Genomic DNA, 19,741 nt, shown 5'->3' with positions numbered 1-19,741 from the left:
CTCCCAAGCTCAGCTCCCCTTCCCTAGCACAGATGCTTGGGAAAAGGGCAACAGGGGTTGCTGCTTTGGAAAAGTTGACCTCAGCCAGCATCCCAGATCCAGGCTGAATACAGGCTGGGGAATGCTCCGCTTATTCCTTCTTGCTTGTGTTGACTTATTCTGATTCCTTGTTGCAAACTGTTCGGGATGGGGAAGACCTTGCTGACTGCAGCTTTGTTTGGTATTTTTTATGCAAAGTCCTTCCATCAGCTTAAAGAGGGTTATTGAAAGAAGTTATAAGTTCATGAGAAGGATGAAGACCTACAGCTCCAGCCTTCACAGAACAAATAGAATATAAAGATGTTTTAAAATGCTGGGCCAGATTCTCAGCTGGTTCAGCATAGTTCCATTCATGTAAGTGCTAACTTGCACCAGCTGAGGACCTGGTTCTCAAAGAATGTAATCCAGGGGAAGGAGCTACCAATTACACAGAAGCTAATACTGAAAACACACTTCAAAACCAGACTATAATCAGGTTGCAAAGACCTGCAGTGGAAGCAAGATGAGAATCAGCCTTAGGTGCGTGGGGTAGATATTCTGCAGGTTGGTTTAGCTGAGACTCACTTATTTATTTTTATTCGTGTTGCGGTTCACTCATGTCAGCGATGCTTGATGTTTATCTCTTCATTAACATCAGTGATGTTTGGTTTCAATAGATTGCACAATCAGTACATATCACAGCATCTTCTCCAAATCCCTTAAGAGCTCTCCTATGCAGCCTCTCTCCTTGACTGTGAGTGGGAATCTTCCCTGGAATGTCTGTTCCAGCCCTCAGTTGAAAGGACCAGCCCACTTCTAAGGCAGAAGGGGGGATTTGATTCCAGACCCAAATTATTCACTCCTTCACCTCTGCTGAGACTACCACCCAAGGGGGCCCATTAGTGGTAAGCTGGTCAGTGACACACCAACATGTTTCACCCAGGCCACCAACCACTGTCAGATGTGGCTTCTGCAGCTGTGCAGAACTCAGGCTACCGGAGACTAGACTCAAGGAGAGTCCTTAGCAGCATCTTGTGCTCGGACCCTGTCAGGTCCAACATTGCTGCGTGAGGATGGCCGGTACTCTGAAAAGAGACATACAACTAATGCCCAGGTACTGCAGGAAGGGGTGATGGTTCCTTCCCTCTCAATTAGAATGAAAGAAGTGCCCCAGCATGGGGTTAGGAGACACTCTCCAACTAGAGAAAGAAAGATAAAGCTGGTCCTGCCCAGTGTGCATATTAAAAATCTCATGGCACTTTTCACAAGCGTGAATCCTGTTAATCCTGGTGCCTTTGCCAAATTCCAGCTCTGATCATTGCATTCCAGCTCCCTCTGTTTTCCTTGGTGTTTCAGTTGGATTGAATATTCACTTCATGCTCTAAACACTTGTACGCCGTAGCTGAGTGTTGTGAAGCAGCTGTCGTGTTTTGTTCTGAAGTGGCGACATTTCGATGCTGGATGAAGTGATCCATGTGCCTCGTCTGTAAAGCACTTTGTCCTCACTCAGGATGAAAGGGGCTCCCAGTCTCTAAATAGCAGAGATTTGATTGCTGTACAACTTGGAATAGAAAAAAAAACCAGGGCAGGTGACTATTGATGATGAGGTCAGTGTCTAAAGTCCATGGAAAAGCAACAAGCAAGTGAGCAGAAGAGCTAGATGTCGCATCAGGAAGTGAGAGGATGATGCAGAGTGCTGATAGGTTTCTTAACTGGCCGCTACAGTTTCAGTGTTGGTGACTGGGTGAAGAACAGACTTACTTTCCATTGCCTGGTCTAAGTGGAAAGAGTTCTCCAGTTACTTTCAAGAAGCTCTGATGTAATGCTGTCTCCCCTAGTTGAGAGTATGCCCCCATCAGGTCACAACAGCCCAGGTAAGCCAGAGGCCAGGGCGTGACTGTGATAAACGATTATAAAGACTGAGGATGAAATTCTGGCTTTGTGGGAGCCAATGGCAAAAGTCCCATCTCACCCTAAGTATAACTTGGCTAAATGATGCCTGCACTCAGAACCCCACCCCTCTTGGCTTGGGGAGTGCGACAAAGCGGGGGGTAAATTCATGCTGCCAGCAAGGTGGGAGTATTTTTTACTTCCACCTCTCTCTCTCTCTCTCTCTCTCGGCTAAAAAGCTTCGCCTGACAATGTAGCGACTGCACGCCTCCCAGCCACTGTTGTCACTGTTGGATGAAACAGACCAACCAAGATCTGGCAAGCGTTATCCTTGGGGCTGTTCCTGATCTGGGCTTGTCTCCAAGGGAATTTGTGAGCAATGACTGTCGCCTGGATTGTAATGTTCTTACATCTGCAGAGATCTCACCCTGAGGATTAGTTCTCCCTCCACCCCAGGAAAACCGTTCTGCTCTGTGCCTACAATCTCCTGGTTCTTTCTAGCAAAGTCCTTGTTTATGGGAATTCCGATGAGATTGGAGCAAAGCCACACTTGCGCTCACAGCACCCCGTGGACTCCAGGCAGTGCTAGGGACTGCTGGGATCACACATGGATTCTCAGGACACAATCCCATTCCTAACACGTTTGCTTGTTGTTTGTCTGTATTCCGGTAGCACCCAGAGGCCCAGTCGAGATCAGAGCACTACACAAACCTAGAGTAGGAGACAGTCCCTGCCCAGAACAGTTTTCCATCTAACTAGACAGAGCAAGTGGGGGAGAAAGGGATGCAACATGCAAGCAGAATGATTGTTTGCACACTATGTTAGTACCACAATATTTGTTGTAGTTGGATTTTGTTGTTTTTTGGGGGGAGCTATCTATTTTACTCTGTGTGGGGTGTTAAATGTAATCTATGGCAGGAGTGAATGAGGAAGATAGGCAAAAAGAGATTCGCTAAAATCTGGCTCATTAATTATTTATTAATAATAAATTCACCCTACAAATTCCGATCACTTTGGAGTGCAGTGATGATTGGTACCGTAGGAGCTGAGCAGCGCTGCACGTGCATTAACCAGTGGCATTGGGACCAGATTCACCTTTTTAGGCAGCTGGTATCTTTGCAGGGTGAGGGACAAGGCAGCCCCGCAACTGTGTCTCAGGTGGCCGTGTGCCCACTGAGCCTGATTCATACGCCGCTGACGGTTTTGTGCAAAGAAGGTCGCTGAGCATCAGGTTTTCCCTGTACTTTCCCGAGCTGCTAAATGTGTTTGAACATTCAGCATGCACTGAGACTGTCTCCGAGAAATGTATCATGTAGGCCAAACCACAAGTTAACCCTCAATGCTGATTCAACCTTGCCTTAAATAGGACACGAATTACCTGCAACAGCCTAAACTTGAAACATGAAAGCTAATCTCTGAGCTGCATCCACAGAATAAGCTCCGAGTCGAGGATTTGCTTGTGATTACTGTGTGTGGCATACAGATGCCCTCCATGCTTCCTCCTATACAAACAACTGCTGTGTAGTATTAAACATGCAGGGTTCATTGGCACAGCAGTTGAGTGAACTAGCCTCCGTTCAAAGCCTTGGCTTCAAACCCGAGAACAAGTCTGAAAGGAAGATACGTTTGTTAGTCTCTCGCTGATCCTAGTCTTCTGTGCTTAGTGGGTGAACAGAGACTTGGATCTATAACCAGCTTGTCAGTTTTAGCGACCAAAGTCTTTATCCAGGAATGATTTTGTTCAGCATTCCGTAAGGAAACTCCTGCCTGCAAAACCACGACCACCTGTTATTGCCACCGTACGGAATCTCAAACAAGGAAGTGGGCTCTGGAATAATAGGAGACCGTGGCTGGACTGTGGGACCTTTTCTTGCACATCAAAATGTAGAGGACGTTCGAACAGTTCATTCTTCCTATTCACTATTTCATTGTGGGACTGGGACATGTATAATAAAAGACGGTCCCTGCCGCAAAGAGTTCACACACAAAATCTGAAAGAAGACCTAACAGTGCTGCAAGGCTGAGGTCGGAAGTCTCTCAGGAGACCTGCTGAGGCTCCTGTGTCCTGCACCATGGGATCTCTGCCCAGATGGGCCTGAGCACACGGTGCCTTGTCACTGCAACGCTCTGTCTTCCCAGGCTGTCCCAAGCTGAACCCTCATGACAAGGCTCACTTATCATGTAAAAGGTCAAAGCTGCCCCCATTCTTTATTATGACGGGCTTGTCTGAGAGCAGCAAGGAGAGCTGCACCAGAGGCCGAGAGAGCCCTGTCGGCTCCATGGCAGCACCCTCCTCTGGGTGGGGCTGAGAAGGGCCTGTGCCTGCTTCAGCAAGGTTATTCTGACCACAAACACTAGCAAATTCTCTGAAATCATCTTCTTCCTGTTCCTCTTCCGCTGGGGTCAGAAGCACCTGCCTTCTATACTCAAATGGCAGGTCATTCTCAGAGCCTGCCTGCCCCTCCTTGGCCTGTAACATCCCTGCCGTTTCTTCAGTCTGGGTGTAGAGATGCAGCGAGTGAGTCTCTGTGTTCAGGTCAGGCTCCCCTTTGTCTGACATGAATTCGGTCACTAACGGTTCTGTTCCGCTGACTTTCTCTGACGGCTCCACAAAGCCTGGCCGCGGCTTCACCTGAAAAGGACAAAGCATGTATTCAGTGCAAAACAGCCTGATATGGGGCATGTGTGTGTCAGTCATCTGTGTGCTGAGTACAAACCATCGTGTCGACATGCTGAAGGCAGAACAGACCCTGGTGCATTTCAGGCAAGAAGCTACACTATTCCAAGCTCTCAGACCCTTCCTGGGCCTGCCACCAGGCTGGGAGCCTGGTGCTGCTGGGACACAGGTCACATGTGTAGCACACTGGATGAGGGCCTACGATTGGATTCCCTCTAGCTACTGGCCACAGTGGCTCTAGGAGCCTGCTACTTGTAGAGCGCTTCCTGAACTTAGATGGGAAGAAACCTGTGTTTCTGGGGCTGAGAGACCCAGTTTCAAATCCTGCTGCTGACTGTGGGTCTGTATATCTATGGCACCTGGTCCAGACCTTTTCCTCCCTCCGTATTAGCCCTTTTGGGGCAGGGTTTGGGGGTCAGGTGTGCTCAAATTAATATTTTATTGGCACATTTTGCAGCAATTACATGAGCTGCAAAGCCTGATTTGATCGCAGCTCCCCATGCAGCTTTGCTCTCCCTCAGACAATGTTCTGACTTGTATCCCATGAGTTATCTCCTTCCCCCAGCAGACCTCCTGGCCTGTAGCTTCTTCCCAGGGGTGAGAGTTCGGGGTCAGAGACTCACCTGGCTCATCTCCTCAGCTGGGAACTTGATTGCTTCGCTGTCCATGGGGTTGGGCAGAGGCGGGAACAGCACTTTCTTGGCCCTGGAGGATGTTGGCAGAGATTGGTTAATGTGCAGGAGAGCGAAAGGGCAGGGAGAACGGGAGTGATGGGAGGGCAAAGTCAGACATTCACCTCTTTTTGCTGAAGTGGCAAAACGCAGACAGGATAGGGACGCCTAGGAAAATACTGAGGTACCTGAGGTTGAGCTTCCACTCTGCAGGGTTGGGACCTAGGAAGAAACACAGCTCTGTCTTAGAGCCCCCTGGAACCGGCATCACAAGGGACAGGGAGAACCTGCGGGCTCTGTACCAGTGACCATCCCCACCCTGCCCCGGTCCCAGTGTCCGCGGGCAGCACTTGACTTTCGTTCCCAGCCAAGAAGGCAGGGATCATAGAATCTCAGAGTGGGAAGGGACCTCAGGAGGTATCTAGTCCAACCCCCTGCTCAAAGCAGGACCAACCCCAATGTACCACAGTGAAGGGACTAGGCTTGAGCCTCGAGGTGGCCACACTGTGGCCATGAACGTGGGTAGTCTCCTTCCCCCAGCACAATCCCTGGATGTCCTGGTTGCTTTCCTTGGCATGCCACCCTTCCCAATAGAGGCGTGTGTTGGTGTCCTGTGATTGTCCCTTATTTCTGCTGGTAATGGCACCTATGTTTGAGGGAGCTAGTTAGGGAATGTCTACACTGCAGTTGGAAGTGAGCAGCCCCGGGGGAGAGAGTGGGGCTAGCAGGGGCTCGAGCTGGCCAACTACAAATAGCAGGGTGGACATGGCAGCTCGGATCTCAGGCTGGGCGGGGGTCAGCCCGAGTGCCAGCAGCACACGCCCAAGGAGTGCCAAGGCCGCGGGTTCCTTTCCCGAGGGGTGACTTGTTTCTATGGGGGCTGGGTGTCAGCAGGTCTTTTACTAACACAGGGTTTGGCCTCTGTCTAGCTGTTCCTGTGGTGTGTAATGGCAGATTCCAGTCAGGGAGGCTGTGGGGAGGCCAAGCCAGGCCAGGGGACAGGGTTGGGGCTTCAGCCATTCCAGGAAAGATGGTTTTGTGGTTCAGGCAGCAGGCTGGGCCTCAGGGGGCTGGGGTTCAATTCCTGGCTGTGCCACAGACTCACTGCGTGACCTTGGATAGATCGCTTAATACCATTGCGCCTCAGCTCCCATCAGTAAAAGGGGGATCATAATCCTCCCTTCCTGCCTTACCTATTTAGACTGTAAGGTCTTTCCCTGCTTGCTGGTACAGAGTCTAAGACAGCAGGCCCTGAGCTCTGCTGGGGCCTCTGGGAGCTGCCAAAATACAAATAGAAGTACACCTTTCCCATTGATCGTTGGACCCCTGGGGGAAGCCCAGACTTTTCGGTTTTTCCTGGTTTTCCTTTTGTGAGCATCTTTGCCCTCGGCTTCTACAAAAGCTGCATCACTCTGCTTTCAGGAGAGAGAGAGAGATGCCGGTCCCCAGGAGAAGAGAAACTCCCGCGGGCAGAGAGAGCCTCTTCCGAGAATCTGAGCCTCCAAGCAGCTTGTGCAACATGGTCACGTCAGTCCCCTCCCTGGGCCAAGCAACATGGGGGGAAGGATCCAGTGGCTGTTACCGAGCTTCGTGGTCTTAAACAGGAGCTGGGGGCTGCAGGACCCATCTCTGTCTGCTGTGGCTGTCTGAATCCCAACTCTGTAGGAGGTGCCAGGCTGCAGGTCCTGTAGGGTGTAGTGGGTCGCTGAGGAATTCGCTTCCTGGTCTGATTAGATGATGATGGATTAGTTGAGCTATCAGCAGCATGGAAACCCCTCCCAATTCTGCTTTCTTTCTGAAACCGCTTGTCCCAGCTTTAGCTCTTAAACTGCTTACCACACCCTCCGCCTGCAGAACAGGGGCCCATCAGCCCCGTTCCTTCCTCCCATCTCTCTCTCTCTCTCCCCGCTCTGCCCAGCTTCTCTCTGCTCCTCTGCCAAGCCCTCCTGCACTCCTGTCCCTAAATCTATTTGGCACATGGACTCACTGGCCATTCTAGAGGCAGCGGGAGCAGGAGACCAAAGAATCAGGTGCGCTCACTAGCTGATTTCTGCCCCGCTCAGTCATGTGGACTGCCTGCCTGTGAGCCTGGACATGCTGCAGCCCATTGGGGTCGGTAACGCGTTGGAAGGGAGAAAGGCAAAGTCAAGTGTTTCATACTCACATGCCGTTCTGTTGTCCTGCTCACTTGTGTAGCAGATAATGTATTTCTTCAGAATGCCGGGGCATTGGGAGAGCGGTGACGGCTTCCACAGCAGGAAAGCAGAGTTTGCTGTGGTGTTCTTGATGTGAATGGGCCCATCAAAAGAAGCTGTGAAAGGAGAGGTAGGAAAGAAAAGCAATAATTGGCTGCGTGCACATGGATTCACAGCAAGAAAACAGACCAGGAACCCATGGATCTTCTCGCCCCGGCTTATTTCGTCGGCCCATAACCTGCTACCTTCAGTTCACTGGATCACTAGTGATGAACTAAGTATTTTAGGGAAAATAAGAACTGACAACATGAGTCTTCAGCCTTTGCTTGAACACAAACCGAATCCTTAGAGGGCTGCCCCTAAAGAATTCCTGCCTCTGCAGAGTGAGGATTATACAGGCATCTTGCTTTCCCACAAATACAGACCAGTGCTCTGAAAAGCCACTCTGCAAGCAATGCGGGTTTGGGAAAGGCCCCTTATGTAAGGCTGGAGAGGACTTCCCCTTGCATCTGTTCTTGTCATGCACTTATTGCGTGACGTAAAACTGAGATGGTCCGTTCTGCAGGGCAGGGACTGTGGCTTTGCTTGTTTCTCTGAGGGGCCTAGCACATTTCACACAGGGCCATGGTGAATAATTTCTTGCTCCCTGGGTGAGGGCAGAAGGTTGCATGGAGGGAGGGGTGTTTCAGCTCTGGGAGGGGTTATTACTACGTGCAACTGGCCAATTTTTAGAACATGAGAAAAGAATCCCTCCCTACAACAACGTATTTAAAAAGAAATCATTCCACTATCGGCCCCCTCTTCTGAGATCACACGCCCTGCCTATTCCAGGTCATCTGTGAGTCACACTCTGCCCAGCACTTGTGTGATAAAAGCAAGTTTAGTGGGTCTTGCCCTTCCCCAGTGGAAACACACCATATGCAGACTTACTGTTGGTAGCAAAGAGGTACATGGAACCGAACGTCCAGTGCTTCTCTGGCCCCCCTCCGTGAATGGCAATTCTGTAACACTTCCTGGGTTTCACTGTCCCTGGAGCATAAAATCAGGAGACGTCATCAAACGTCCCCACACGCCTCCTCAGATAAGGGGATGAGAGAGACCTTTCTGTCCCCACTGCCTGGTCCCAAGGTGAGGGCCTGGCTGCGCCACGGTGTGACTAGGGCTGGGTGAGCCAAGTTGCGTGAGTTTCCAGCATAAGTAAAGGAACCTTGTGACAGGCCAAAACATGCACAGGTCCCAAATGACAGCTGGACTCATCTGTAAATTGAACTTAGAAAGCATGGATGGCTTTGGCACCAGATGGTACCATGCACTTGCCTCACACTGACTCTTCCTGACTTTGGGCCATTGAAATTGATGCAGAGATTCATGCTGGCTGCAGTGGGTTTGAATAAAGCCAGCTGTTACCACATGGGCATTTAGTTTCCAAACAACTGGCAGAGGAGGAGGGTCCCAGTAGGGAGGGGTGCTGGGAGAGGGAGGCCGAAGAAAGGTATGTTAAACAGGTGGGTTTTGTCCTTGTTACCTGTATTCACATCGCTGTCCTTTTCAAAGAATTGTTTGTGGATGCATTCCTCTTGGTCCTCCTGGGGCTCTTCCAGGGGTTGCTTCTCAAAGCAGTAGAAGGTCCCATTGGTCTTTGCTGCCCACTGCACTGTCACATTGCTGCCATCCGAGGTGACGTTCAGAAAATTCATTTCTGGGAGGAAATACAAGGAGATATTTCAGCAGAAACATGGCACCAAATTCACGGCATCCGGGGCAGGCAGCACTGGGGCAGGGGCACAGTCTAGTTCTCTGTTCGCCAGTTACCCAAAGCCCTGATCGTGCAGTTGCTCAGAGAGGGAGATGTGGGCTCTTGTCCCCCTTTGCAGAGGCCTTGCAACATTGAGAGCTTTGGGGATGCAGTTTGTAAAAATCCCAAAGAGGGAAATAACCCAGGGAAATGGCCGTGAGTCACTATGCCATGGAACTCAATGCTCTGTCTTCAGTCCCTGTCTGAGGCCACGGCAGCAGGGCCAGCAGTGGATGGGTCTGGTTCTTTCAGGAGGCTCATTAGGGTAGCGGCTGTTTGGAAGGACCGCGGGTCTGAGGCATGGAGGGGAAGCTGAGGTCTCTGTACCTGTGCGATGATCTGGAGGAATGCGATACGTCTGCACAGGACCTCTCCCTGCTGGGTTAGATGCACTCACAGAAACGTGATACTCTGCCCCAGAGAGAGCCAAGATCAGCGTTGTCTCGTCCTTTTCAGGGACCTCCTTCTTCAGCACTGTGCACCTGCACGCTGGCATGTAGACAGCTAGCGTGTAATTGACTTTCCACTGCTCCTCATGGGCTTCCTGACAGGGGGTTGGAAGGGTGACACTAAGTGACAAGATCCTGGCTCCCCTGAAGCTGTGTGTGTGTGTGTATATAACTTGGGCAGAATTAAGGAGCCTTGCGTAAATGGTCATGCAGTCTGGGCTTGTTGACAGACCTCATGCAGTGGCCAGGAAGCTGCTGTCGCAGCTGCTGTATTACTGCGGCCGTAACCACCACCAGATTGAACACATCACAGACCCGTCTGGGCTCTGAATTAGGGAGGATGTTGGCCCTACAGCTTGCATCCTGATTGGACAAGAGGGTTCAGAGCTAGCCCTGTCACAGGAGAGTTGAGACCCCATGCACGCTGCGCCCTGGAACTACATTGTGACAGGGTCCCTGGAACTGATGGCGTGTGTCTGGTGGTGGAGCTGCACCCCATCCACACACTGCATTACCTGCCAATGGAACGTCACGTTTCTCTGCCCGTTCCTCCCGAGTCTCCCCACCGTGTAAGTCACCTCTGGAATTTCTGGAACGACAGCAGGGAATTCTGGCCACCTGTCTGTTTCTCTCTGCAAAGTCCTGCCCTCTAGCTTTCCTCCCCTCAGATGCCACTTAGAATCATAGAATCTCAGGGTTGGAAGGGACCTCAGGAGGTCATCTAGTCCAACCCCCTGCTCAAAGCAGGACCAATCCCCAATTTTTGCCCCAGATCCCTAAATGGCCCCCTCAAGGATTGAACTCACAACCCTGGGTTTAGCAGGCCAATGCTCAAACCCTTGAGCTATCCCTCCCCTGACTTCACTTTCCTCCCCTCCCCCAAGTCAGCCTCTCTTCTAAGCCATTCCGCCCAGAGTGAACCGTGTGGAATCTCGCACCCCCAGGAACAAAGATGGATTTGCTCCAGTCGCTCCAGTAGCTGCTCCAGTGGACCGTTCTGTGACGAATCTGGACTTCACAGGCTCTTGTTGTTTCCAAGCTGCATATCACTAAAGCAAACCGAGACACCGGGGACTGAGTGACAGAATCCAGCAGGAGTTTTCAGCTTCATCTGGGCACCATGCCCTTCTGGCTAGCTGGAGTCAGTTTCAGGGAGCCGGGGCCTGCGGGGTCAGAGGGGCTTGGGTCCCCTGAGCATCAGAACAGAATTCATGGGACACTACTCTTACTTGGTGCTACCGGAGCTTGAGGCCACATTCCTGTCAGATGAGAAATTACCTCCCAGCAAGAGAGTTAAGGAGCAGGTGGGTGTTTGAGTGACTGGCAGTGCATGGATTTGATCAGCAGCTGTAATTCTGAGTGCCTGGAAAGGAGCAGAGGGTGGAGAGAGGAGGCAACCTGGCACTCCCCCAGCTGCAGTGTGTTTCACAGAACAGAGGTTTTGCCATCGCTTTCCTCAAGCAACACCCACTCCCAGTTTCTCTACCTTCGAGGCAGCACAGGCCTGTGTATCCATTCCCCGGGCGCTTCCGAGGGGGTCTTTGTGGGATGTGGGGACTCAGCGCAAGGGTTTATAGGCTGTGAGCAGCCGTACAAATCTGGTTCATACATAAACCAGAGCTGGGCAATAGGGGTGTTGACTCGAGCCCTCTCAGCCTCCCTCTCCTAGGAACGTGCAGTGATATTGAGAGGAACTCTTGGGCAGAAGGTGCAGGGAGGGTCCCCAGGCCTTCCCGGCAGGTGTTTTTTCACTGTGCTGGGATCAAGAGCTTCAAATGGCATTGGCTGTATCTGTGAGGGTACAGTATAATAAGCTGACCTGTTATGTTGTTACGCTTGTATTCACCTCGTGTCTGACATTCCACCTAAAAGCAAACCGGACAAGGCTTATAAAAGGCAGTATTTCTTCACACAGCACCCAGTCACCCTGTGGAACTCATTGCCAGGGATGTTGTGAAGGCCAAAAATATAACTGGGTTCAAAAAAGAATTAGATGAATTCATGGAGGACAGGTCCAGCAATGGCTATTAGCCAAGATAATCAGGGACACCACCCCTTGATCTGGGTGTCCCTAAACCTCTGACTGCCAGATGCTGGGACTGGGCGACAGGGGATGGATACTCGATAACTGCCCTGTTCTGTTCACTCCCTCTGACACATCTGGCACTGGCCACTGTTGGAGGACAGGACACTGGGCTAGGCAGACCATTGGTCTGACCCAGTGTGGCCATTCACGTGTTCTTGTAAAGCGCTTTGGTGGTGGGGAGTCCACCTCTTATGATCCTCATGCCAGGAGTTTTCTGCAAAACAAATACAGCAGGAGAGAGAGAGCCTGAGACCATCAGGGGCAAAGCTGGCACTTTCTCAGCAGGAGCAACTCCTGCAGCTTCATTGCTCTGTGAGAAGGCTCGAGGCACCTGCTCCATCCCAGAACAGTGTGGATTGCAGTGCTAAAAAATGAGAACTTGGGAGTAAGCATCCAAGTTCTGTCCCTCTGGCCTGGTCACTGTTTAATCCACCTCTTCCGGGGTTACAAAGTCCAACAGGACAACTCTCCAATGCTATCTCCAGATGGCGTTCAGCCCCAGCTCAGGGCTCTATGCCATGACACCAGTGGCTGGCAGGGGAACCCGGGCCCACCCTCTACATTGGTTCAAACCCAGGGACCCCGCAACCAGCGATCAGGGCTGCTCAGTCCCAGTCCTTGCTGCTGTTTCCCTGGGCTCCTTCCTGCCCAGCCTTTCTCTCTCCTTGCCTGCTTCTGGGTTTGCCATTGGAGCTTCCTCTACTCCCTGTTGCTACCTCACCCCTGCCATGCCTCTTGCCAGAGTCCTTACTCCAGGGCAGGATCTCTGGGCTTACTCTGCCCTTGGAGTCTCTCCTTGTTCCTGACATTTCCCTCATCCCAGGGATCGTCTGCAGCCTCCTTCCCCAGCAGCCCCTTTCTGCTCTCAGCTGCTTGGCTCTCCAGTGCTGGGTTTCACTCTGTTAACCCTGGCCCTCCTGCTCAGGTGAGGCCGGGAGACTAACTGGCCTCTCAGGCCCTCACTAACCCCACCCGCCTAGCTCTGGTATGGGGTGCTGGGGCCTGGGTGCTGTTGGCCGGTGCAACGAAGGGGCAATTTGTATCACATCTTTGAAGTGTCTGAGAACGACTTCACTGGAAACAAACTGCAGGATTTTATTATTATTATCTGGGTTTTTCCTCCTATCTAATCCCTGCAAACAAGCCCCAGATCCTGTCAAGGGAGACAGCATAATCCATCCCTGGTAAAGAAGGGGAGACTTTATTATACAATGAAACAGATGGAAGGAGCAGCTGGGCTGCGGGAAATACGTCACTAGGGCACTGAGCTGCTCGGGCAGTGGGTGCACGAGACGTGCTTACAATGGTAACGACGATTAACGATCATCAGCTTCCACAACCAGCGTCCTCGCTGTGGGATTACTGGGAGGAGAAGTAGTGAGCCTGAGCAGGGCTGGGGTCACCCACCTTAGCATCCCTGCCCCTTGGGCCTTCACTTTTCTGAGTGCTGGTCACTGTGTCTGTTCAACCCACCTGTGTCCATTCGGTGCCATTCCTCTGTCTGTAGCGAGCTTCCCTTCGTAACGGCTCGTATCTGACCGTCCAGGTATCTAGCTGCTGCAGTGCCAGCGTCAGGGTACCGCTGGATTTAGAGAATGTGATTCGATGAGGCAGTGGCGGATCCAATTTGACTGGAATGACAATGTGACAGTAGGCGTCATTGGGGCTTGTAACAGGTGGGGCAGATGGGTAGAGGTGGTGTGTGATTTCAACAGGGCCAAGGGAACCTCAGAAACCAATCGTGTGTGCGCACAACACAAACACGGTGGTGTCCACATCACACAAAATACCAGCACAGGTGCCCCCGGCTGCCATGTTGGCAGACCCAGCAGAAAGGCCCAGGGATGAACGGCTATGGAAACTGAGCTCCACTCTTCTGCTAGCCCCATCTGGGGCAGAGCTGGGACACACGGGGGAGGAAGGGGGGGGTAACATGTGGAGCCTCCCCTGCCACTGTCGTCCTGGGGGCAGGACGAGGATGCAGGTTCCAGGCCTGTCAGTCCAGCTGCTTTCACAAGCTGTAGATTTTGCATCACAGGAAAGCAGCTGTTTGCTTCCTAAGGAGGCTCATGCAGCCCCCTGCTAACCCAGCTGCAGCAGCAAGGGAGCTGGCGTTAGCCCCCGCCCCAGCAAGGGCCAGTGCTACGAAGAAAGCACACTTCAGAGGGCTGCTTACTGGCATTCTCCAGTTGCAAAGTGATGTTCTGGGTCCTCTCAACTCTGCCTCCACTGTGGGATTCCACCCAGGCGGTGAGGTTCTGTAGGACCCGCAGTGTCCGATAAGAAAAGCTGCAGTGAGTGGAGGACTCCGTCTTGAATTCCTTGCAGGGATAGGTGCTGTGATAACTGTGGAAGGAAGAAACCTGGTTGCTGCTGTGCCAGGGTGTCCCCATTATTGACTGTAGTGCGTCCGTGATGCCGCTGTTGCCCATCCGCCCCCGGCCCACCCATTGTTACACAGGCCTTGTGTTGCTCTAGCCAGCCTTGCCCAGGGACCATGACTGAGAGGAAAGCTGGAACCCCCTGCTCTTGGCAAGGCTCATTTGCTGCTGAATCTACAGAGGATGCCTTACTCTAACCAGGCTAGATCCTGAGTGTGTCTGAGCGAGGCCTGCGCCGGCTGAGCCAGGAACAGCTCAGGGCAATATGGCCAGCAGCGATGGAAGAAAGCGAGCCAATCTTCTTCCCTACTGCTTTTGCCTTGCCTACTTGCTCTTCCTGCTGCTGGCACCAGAGGGCCTAACGCGCACACTCTGCAGCCCCAGAGCTGAGTCTTATTCCTTTGGCTGCGTGCTCAGGCCGCCTGGAATTCAAATATCTTCACCATCCACATGTACAAACTGTCTGCAGGGTTCTGCGCAGGAACTCTCGCTTGTTTCTAATGCCTTTGTATGGGGTCCTGGCTGAGAATTTAGGGAGATGGATGAATGCTAAGTTCCCCACCTCCCTGTCCAGATTCTACCCCCCACCCCATCACCTTCACTAGCATTCGACTTACCCTCCCCTCCAGTGGATTTCTGTCTTTCCATCCCCTGTCACCTTCCCTGCCTTCTATCCATCATCCTTCTCCCCAGCATCTTTGTGCATACATTACCTGACATCCCAAAAACGTACTAGTGAGTTAGTTTTGTGTGCTTTGAGATGTGCCATGAATCCTTCTCCATCACCACCACCCACTCCCTGGTGCATGATGCAGGTGGGTTTTTATTCGCTTGATCTACCTATCCATCTCTATTGTTCCCGTCACCACAGTAGGCAGACAATGCCATCACAGCACGATCCCACCCACTCACTTGGTCCCACTGTTGGGGCTTCCGACTCACCAAAACTTAAGAGTATAGGTGACATTTCCTGATGTGGGCTTAGCTCTCCAAGTGCAGATGAAATTGCATTGGGTGCAGTTCCTGTAGCAAACCAAATCAGGATCCTCAGCAGAGCCTGCGGCACACAAAGAAGCAGTTGGAGTTGTTCTTTCCTGTTCGATTTGCTTAGCAGAGGTGCAGTGTGTGTAGGGAGTAGCAGGAGGCTGGTGCCAGTGTCTGTACAGAGCCACTTAGGCTACAGAAACTCAGGGGTTTGCCACAGGGTTGTTTTCCTTTCCAGCTGCCCACACAATGGGCTACAGGTTTTCACTCCCTGCCCAGTGACCCTGCCCTCTGGAGCTGGATTCAAGGTCCAGGGCAAAACGTTACCAGGATCCATAGGAACTGCCCCACACTGCAATGGGCTGTGCCTATGTCAAAGAGAGAGCACAATCCTGGCACCTTTCCAGGCCTGGCCTGTGGTTCTAGCCATGGGCTGCCTGATCATGGTAATGGGCTAAACCCTAGCACAGGGCTGAGCATCTGCAGCATGCCTTCTTCCTCTGCTCGCAGCCCATGCTGCAGTGGCCCCCGAGGCCAGCACTTACCTCCACTTCTTTGTCTGTCTTCTGGGTTTTCAAGCCTTAAGAGATACGTTCCCCCCCCCCCCACCCCAAGTGCAAGAAAGACTATGGGATCATCTGGGGCTCTGTGGGAAGCCTGCTCCTTACCCCATCTAACCCCATCAGCCACAGGCTGAAATGAAGCGAGCCCCCCAGGGCCACAGCAGATCTGCCCTTCTCTGCAGGAAGGGAAAGAAGGGTTTGATGCTTCCAAACTGTGGGTGTGTCTGTCTGTGCGGGGGTATGTCCAAGGGTGTATGCGGGAGAGAGAGAGAGAGTGTGTGTGTGTGAGGGACTGTGACTGGTGCGTCTGTGTGCGCTAAAGAACACGTGCGGGCAGTGTATGAGTGCATGAGTGGATGAGTTTGTATGGGGCAGAGGGAGAGATTGGGGAGGTGAGAGAGAGATTCTGTTTGCATGTGGAGTAAGAGATAAGGTCTATGTGGCATTTGTGTTTGCATGAGGTGTGTGGGAGGGGGGAAGAATGTGTGTGGTTTACACGGCTCGGCTCGCTTGCAAGGCTTCTATTTCCTTCTGCTCAAAGTGTTGGTGAGTGCATCAGATCCCCAGAGGAAAATCACCTCTGGCTGAAAGGCACTAAGTAGCTACAGCCCCTATGACTTACGGGGCCACAACTCCCCAGGTGTCTCATTGGGATAGCCTGGGTGGAGGGATAATTTTCATTTGTAACATACAATGCAGTTTTGTTTGTTCTTATTGCTTTTGTAACATTATCAGGCAGGTTGTGTAAAAAAGGCCAGTAGCTGCAGCCTGCGTCCTGCTGATAGCTTTCTTTGAAAGGGTAATAAGCCTTATGAATGGGGTGGAAGCGGTAGATGTGGTATATCTTGACTTTAGTAAGTCTTTTGATACTGTCTCGCATGACCTTCTCATAAACAAACTAGGGAAATACAACCTCAATGGAGCTACTATACAGTGGGTGCATAACTGGCTGGAAAACCGTTCCCAGACAGTGGTTCATAGTCACGCTGGAAGGGCATATTGAGTGAGGTCCGGCAGGGTTCCCAGTTCTGTTCAGTATCTTCATCAATGATTTAGATCAGGGGTTCTCAAACTGGGTGTCGGGACCCCTGATGGGGTCACGAGGTTATTACATGGGGGGTCACGAGCTGTCAACCTCCACCCCAAACCCCACTTTGCCTCCAGCATTTACAATGGTGTTTAAATATATAAAAAAGTGTTCTTAATTTATAAGGCGGGTCGCACTCAGAGGCTTGCTATTTGAAAGGGGTCACCACTAAAAAAGTTTGAGAGCCACTGATTTAGATAATGGCATAGAGAGTACACTGATAAAGTTTGCAAACAATAATAAGCTGGGAGGGTTGCAAGTGCTTTGGAGGACAGGATTAAAATTCAAAATGATCTGGACAAACTGGAGAAATGGTCTGAAATAAATAGGATGAAATTCAATAGGGACAAATGCAAAGTACTCCACTGAGGAAGGAACAATCAGCGCACACGTACAAAATGAGAAATGACTGCCTAGGAAGGAGTACTGGGGTAGAGCAATCTAGGGATCATAGTGGATCACAAACTAAATATGACTCGGTGCTGTAACACTGTTGCAAAAAAAGCAAACATCATTCTGGGATGTATTAGCAGGCGTGTTGTAAGCAAGACATGAGTAATAATTCTTCCACTCTACTCCACGCTGATAAGGGCTCAACTGGAGTATTGTGTCCGGTTCTGGGGGCCACATTTCAGGAAAGATGTGGACAAACTGGAGAAAGTCCAGAGAAGAGCAACAAAAATGATTAAAGGTCTAGAAAACATGACCTATGAGGGAAGATTGAAAAAAAAATGGTTTGTTTAGTGTGGAAAAGAGAAGACTGAGAGGGGACATAACAGTTTTCAAGTACATAAAAGGTTGTTACAAGGAGGAGGGAGGTAAATTGTTCTTATTAACCTCTGAGGATAGGACAAGAAGCAATGGGATTAAATTGCAGCAAGGGAGGTTAAGGTTGGACATTAGGAAAAACTTCTTAACTGTCAGGGTGGTTAAGCACTGGAATAAATTGCTCAGGGAGGTTGTGGAATCTCCATCATTGGAGATTTTTAAGAGCAGGTTAGACAAACACTTGTCACAGATATTTAGTCCTGCCTTGAGGGCAGAAGCTGGACTAGATGACCTCTCGAGGTCCCTTCTAGTCCTACAGTTCTAGGATAAGGGGTGACATAGGATCCAGGCAGCTGGGCATCTCCGACTCAATAAGGCTGGGTGCACTCACAGGCTAGGTGATGAGCAAAGGCCCTTTCCTCCCTCTCCCCCTCTGCCTCTCAGAGGACTGGAAGCTCATTTCTCACTGTAAATGATTGTGAAGAATCGGAGGCTTTCCCCCAGCCAGGAGCCAGGCCTGGCACTGCAGCACCTTTGAGTGTCCCCAGGACACGATGAATGAGACGTCCCTTCGGGGGGCCTATGCCATTGTGGGGAGATTCAGGGCAGATGCCATCGTACTCCGACCCCCCCCCCATTTTCAGCTTGGGAAGCTGGGGGAGAAGGTCCGAGTGGCTCCCTGGAAGCAGTTGGGGGGCCAGTTTCTATGAAAGGAGACTGTTTTGTATTCAGGACTACAAAAAGGAAGGGGGAAAGCAGGGATAGGAGTAAGGCGAGCTAATCGCCTTCAGGAACTGCAGCTCCCCCGACCAGTCACGCTGCCAGCTCAGCTCAGCTCTCTGCACTAGAGACACGCAGCCTAGGAATAACTCGCCCACACATCGCCGCTTCAGGAATTCCGATGCAGGTCCAAACGTAACAGACGTTGGCCAGAAAATACGGGCTCCTGAAAAGGAGGGTTTGTCTCCTACTCGTTCTGGAAAAGCTGCTCTAGAAGGGCTTCTGCCCGTGGCAGAACAGCCGAAACTTCCTGATGGGGAATCTGAACTCGACGTAAAGAGAACCCTGCTCCCTTTTGCCCAGGGCAGGTTCTCAGCACTGAGCCCTTGTAATGGAATCGTGACCCTTTCGCGGTTGCTTTAGAAATAATCCCCAACCCAAAACAGCAACAATTTACTGCCAAAACCCTGGTCTGTGAGAGTGAGAGTCTGTGGAGGGGAAGCCTCATTATCACCCAGCATCGCTTGTCTGATGGTTCTTTTAAAGATATCTCTGATCTCCATACACCACAGAACCACTTACCGCTCAGTGCGAGCGCAGCCAGCAGCAGCAGCCAAGCCATTATCAGTCCAGTTGCTCCTGCACCATAACCGAGGGGAGCAGCACGGAGGGCTCAGCGCTTGGTGACTTTACTCCGGGCACAGTGACTGGCTCTGCAGAGTGACCCTCCCGAGTCTCACAGAGCTCCTGGACCCAGAGCAAATTGCTGACAACTCATCTGGCACTCACGTTTCCGATAAAAGGTGACAAATTTCCCCATGCATACTAAAGGTGCTCACACATTGCAGCAGAAACTGAGGTGTCATTACACGCCTCGCTTTTACCAAAAGCAAAAGAGAAACAAAAAAAAAACTATCCCACTTTGATAGGTGCACCACTCTGTTCTGTCACTTCAGGGAAGCATCACCAAAGCCACAAGATCACACCACACATAGAAAGCGGAGAGAGAAGAGCAAAGTAAGCAAAAGCATTGTGTTCTTATGAACCCCACACCGGAGTCCATCTCTATCACACAGGACTGAATCTGGAGTCTTTCAGACTCCAGTCCCTGTTACAGATGGGCAAATCTGGAGTCATTCCACTGACGTCAGTTTAGTTACTGCAGATTTACACCAGCGTAACTGAGATGAGAATCTGCCTGACACATCCAGGCGGGCATGAGTGTGTGTGTTTGGACTTCTCTTATTTCCAGAGCATGACTCCCTATGTGTGTGCGTGCGCGTGTTTGTAGGGATGTGTGAGTGTGTTTGCCATGCATGAAGAAGCTTTTCTGATGAGGTTTTCCTAGTTTTTCTGATGCTGGCATTTCTGGGCAGGATTTTCCATCCCTGGTTTATTTAGGATTTCTAAGGCAAGGTTATTTCAGAGAAAAACTAATCTCTTTAAAGAGGGGCTTT

General features: G+C 51.2%; 1 protein-coding gene across 1 annotated transcript; it reads right to left on the bottom strand.

The window, feature by feature from the left end:
- Positions 1-2,859: 2,859 nt before the first annotated feature.
- IL12RB1 (interleukin 12 receptor subunit beta 1) lies at positions 2,860-19,403 on the bottom strand. The gene is made up of 15 exons (XM_027834347.3): positions 18,867-19,403; positions 15,105-15,219; positions 13,958-14,127; positions 13,255-13,412; positions 11,515-11,560; positions 10,634-10,744; positions 10,211-10,284; positions 9,574-9,790; positions 8,977-9,150; positions 8,382-8,480; positions 7,421-7,567; positions 6,839-6,982; positions 5,382-5,478; positions 5,209-5,290; positions 2,860-4,540 (listed from the first exon to the last, which is right to left on the bottom strand). Exons 1-15 carry the CDS (start codon positions 18,904-18,906, stop codon positions 4,079-4,081), a joined length of 2,136 nt encoding a protein of 711 aa, XP_027690148.2. The 5' UTR covers positions 18,907-19,403; the 3' UTR covers positions 2,860-4,078.
- Between the last annotated feature and the right edge of the window lie 338 nt (positions 19,404-19,741).

Source organism: Chelonia mydas, chromosome 25 (genome assembly GCF_015237465.2).
Source record: "Chelonia mydas isolate rCheMyd1 chromosome 25, rCheMyd1.pri.v2, whole genome shotgun sequence".
Taxonomy (NCBI): Eukaryota; Metazoa; Chordata; order Testudines; family Cheloniidae; genus Chelonia; species Chelonia mydas.
Note: the sequence above shows the minus strand (reverse complement) of the source record. Positions and strands in the feature narration are given on the sequence as shown.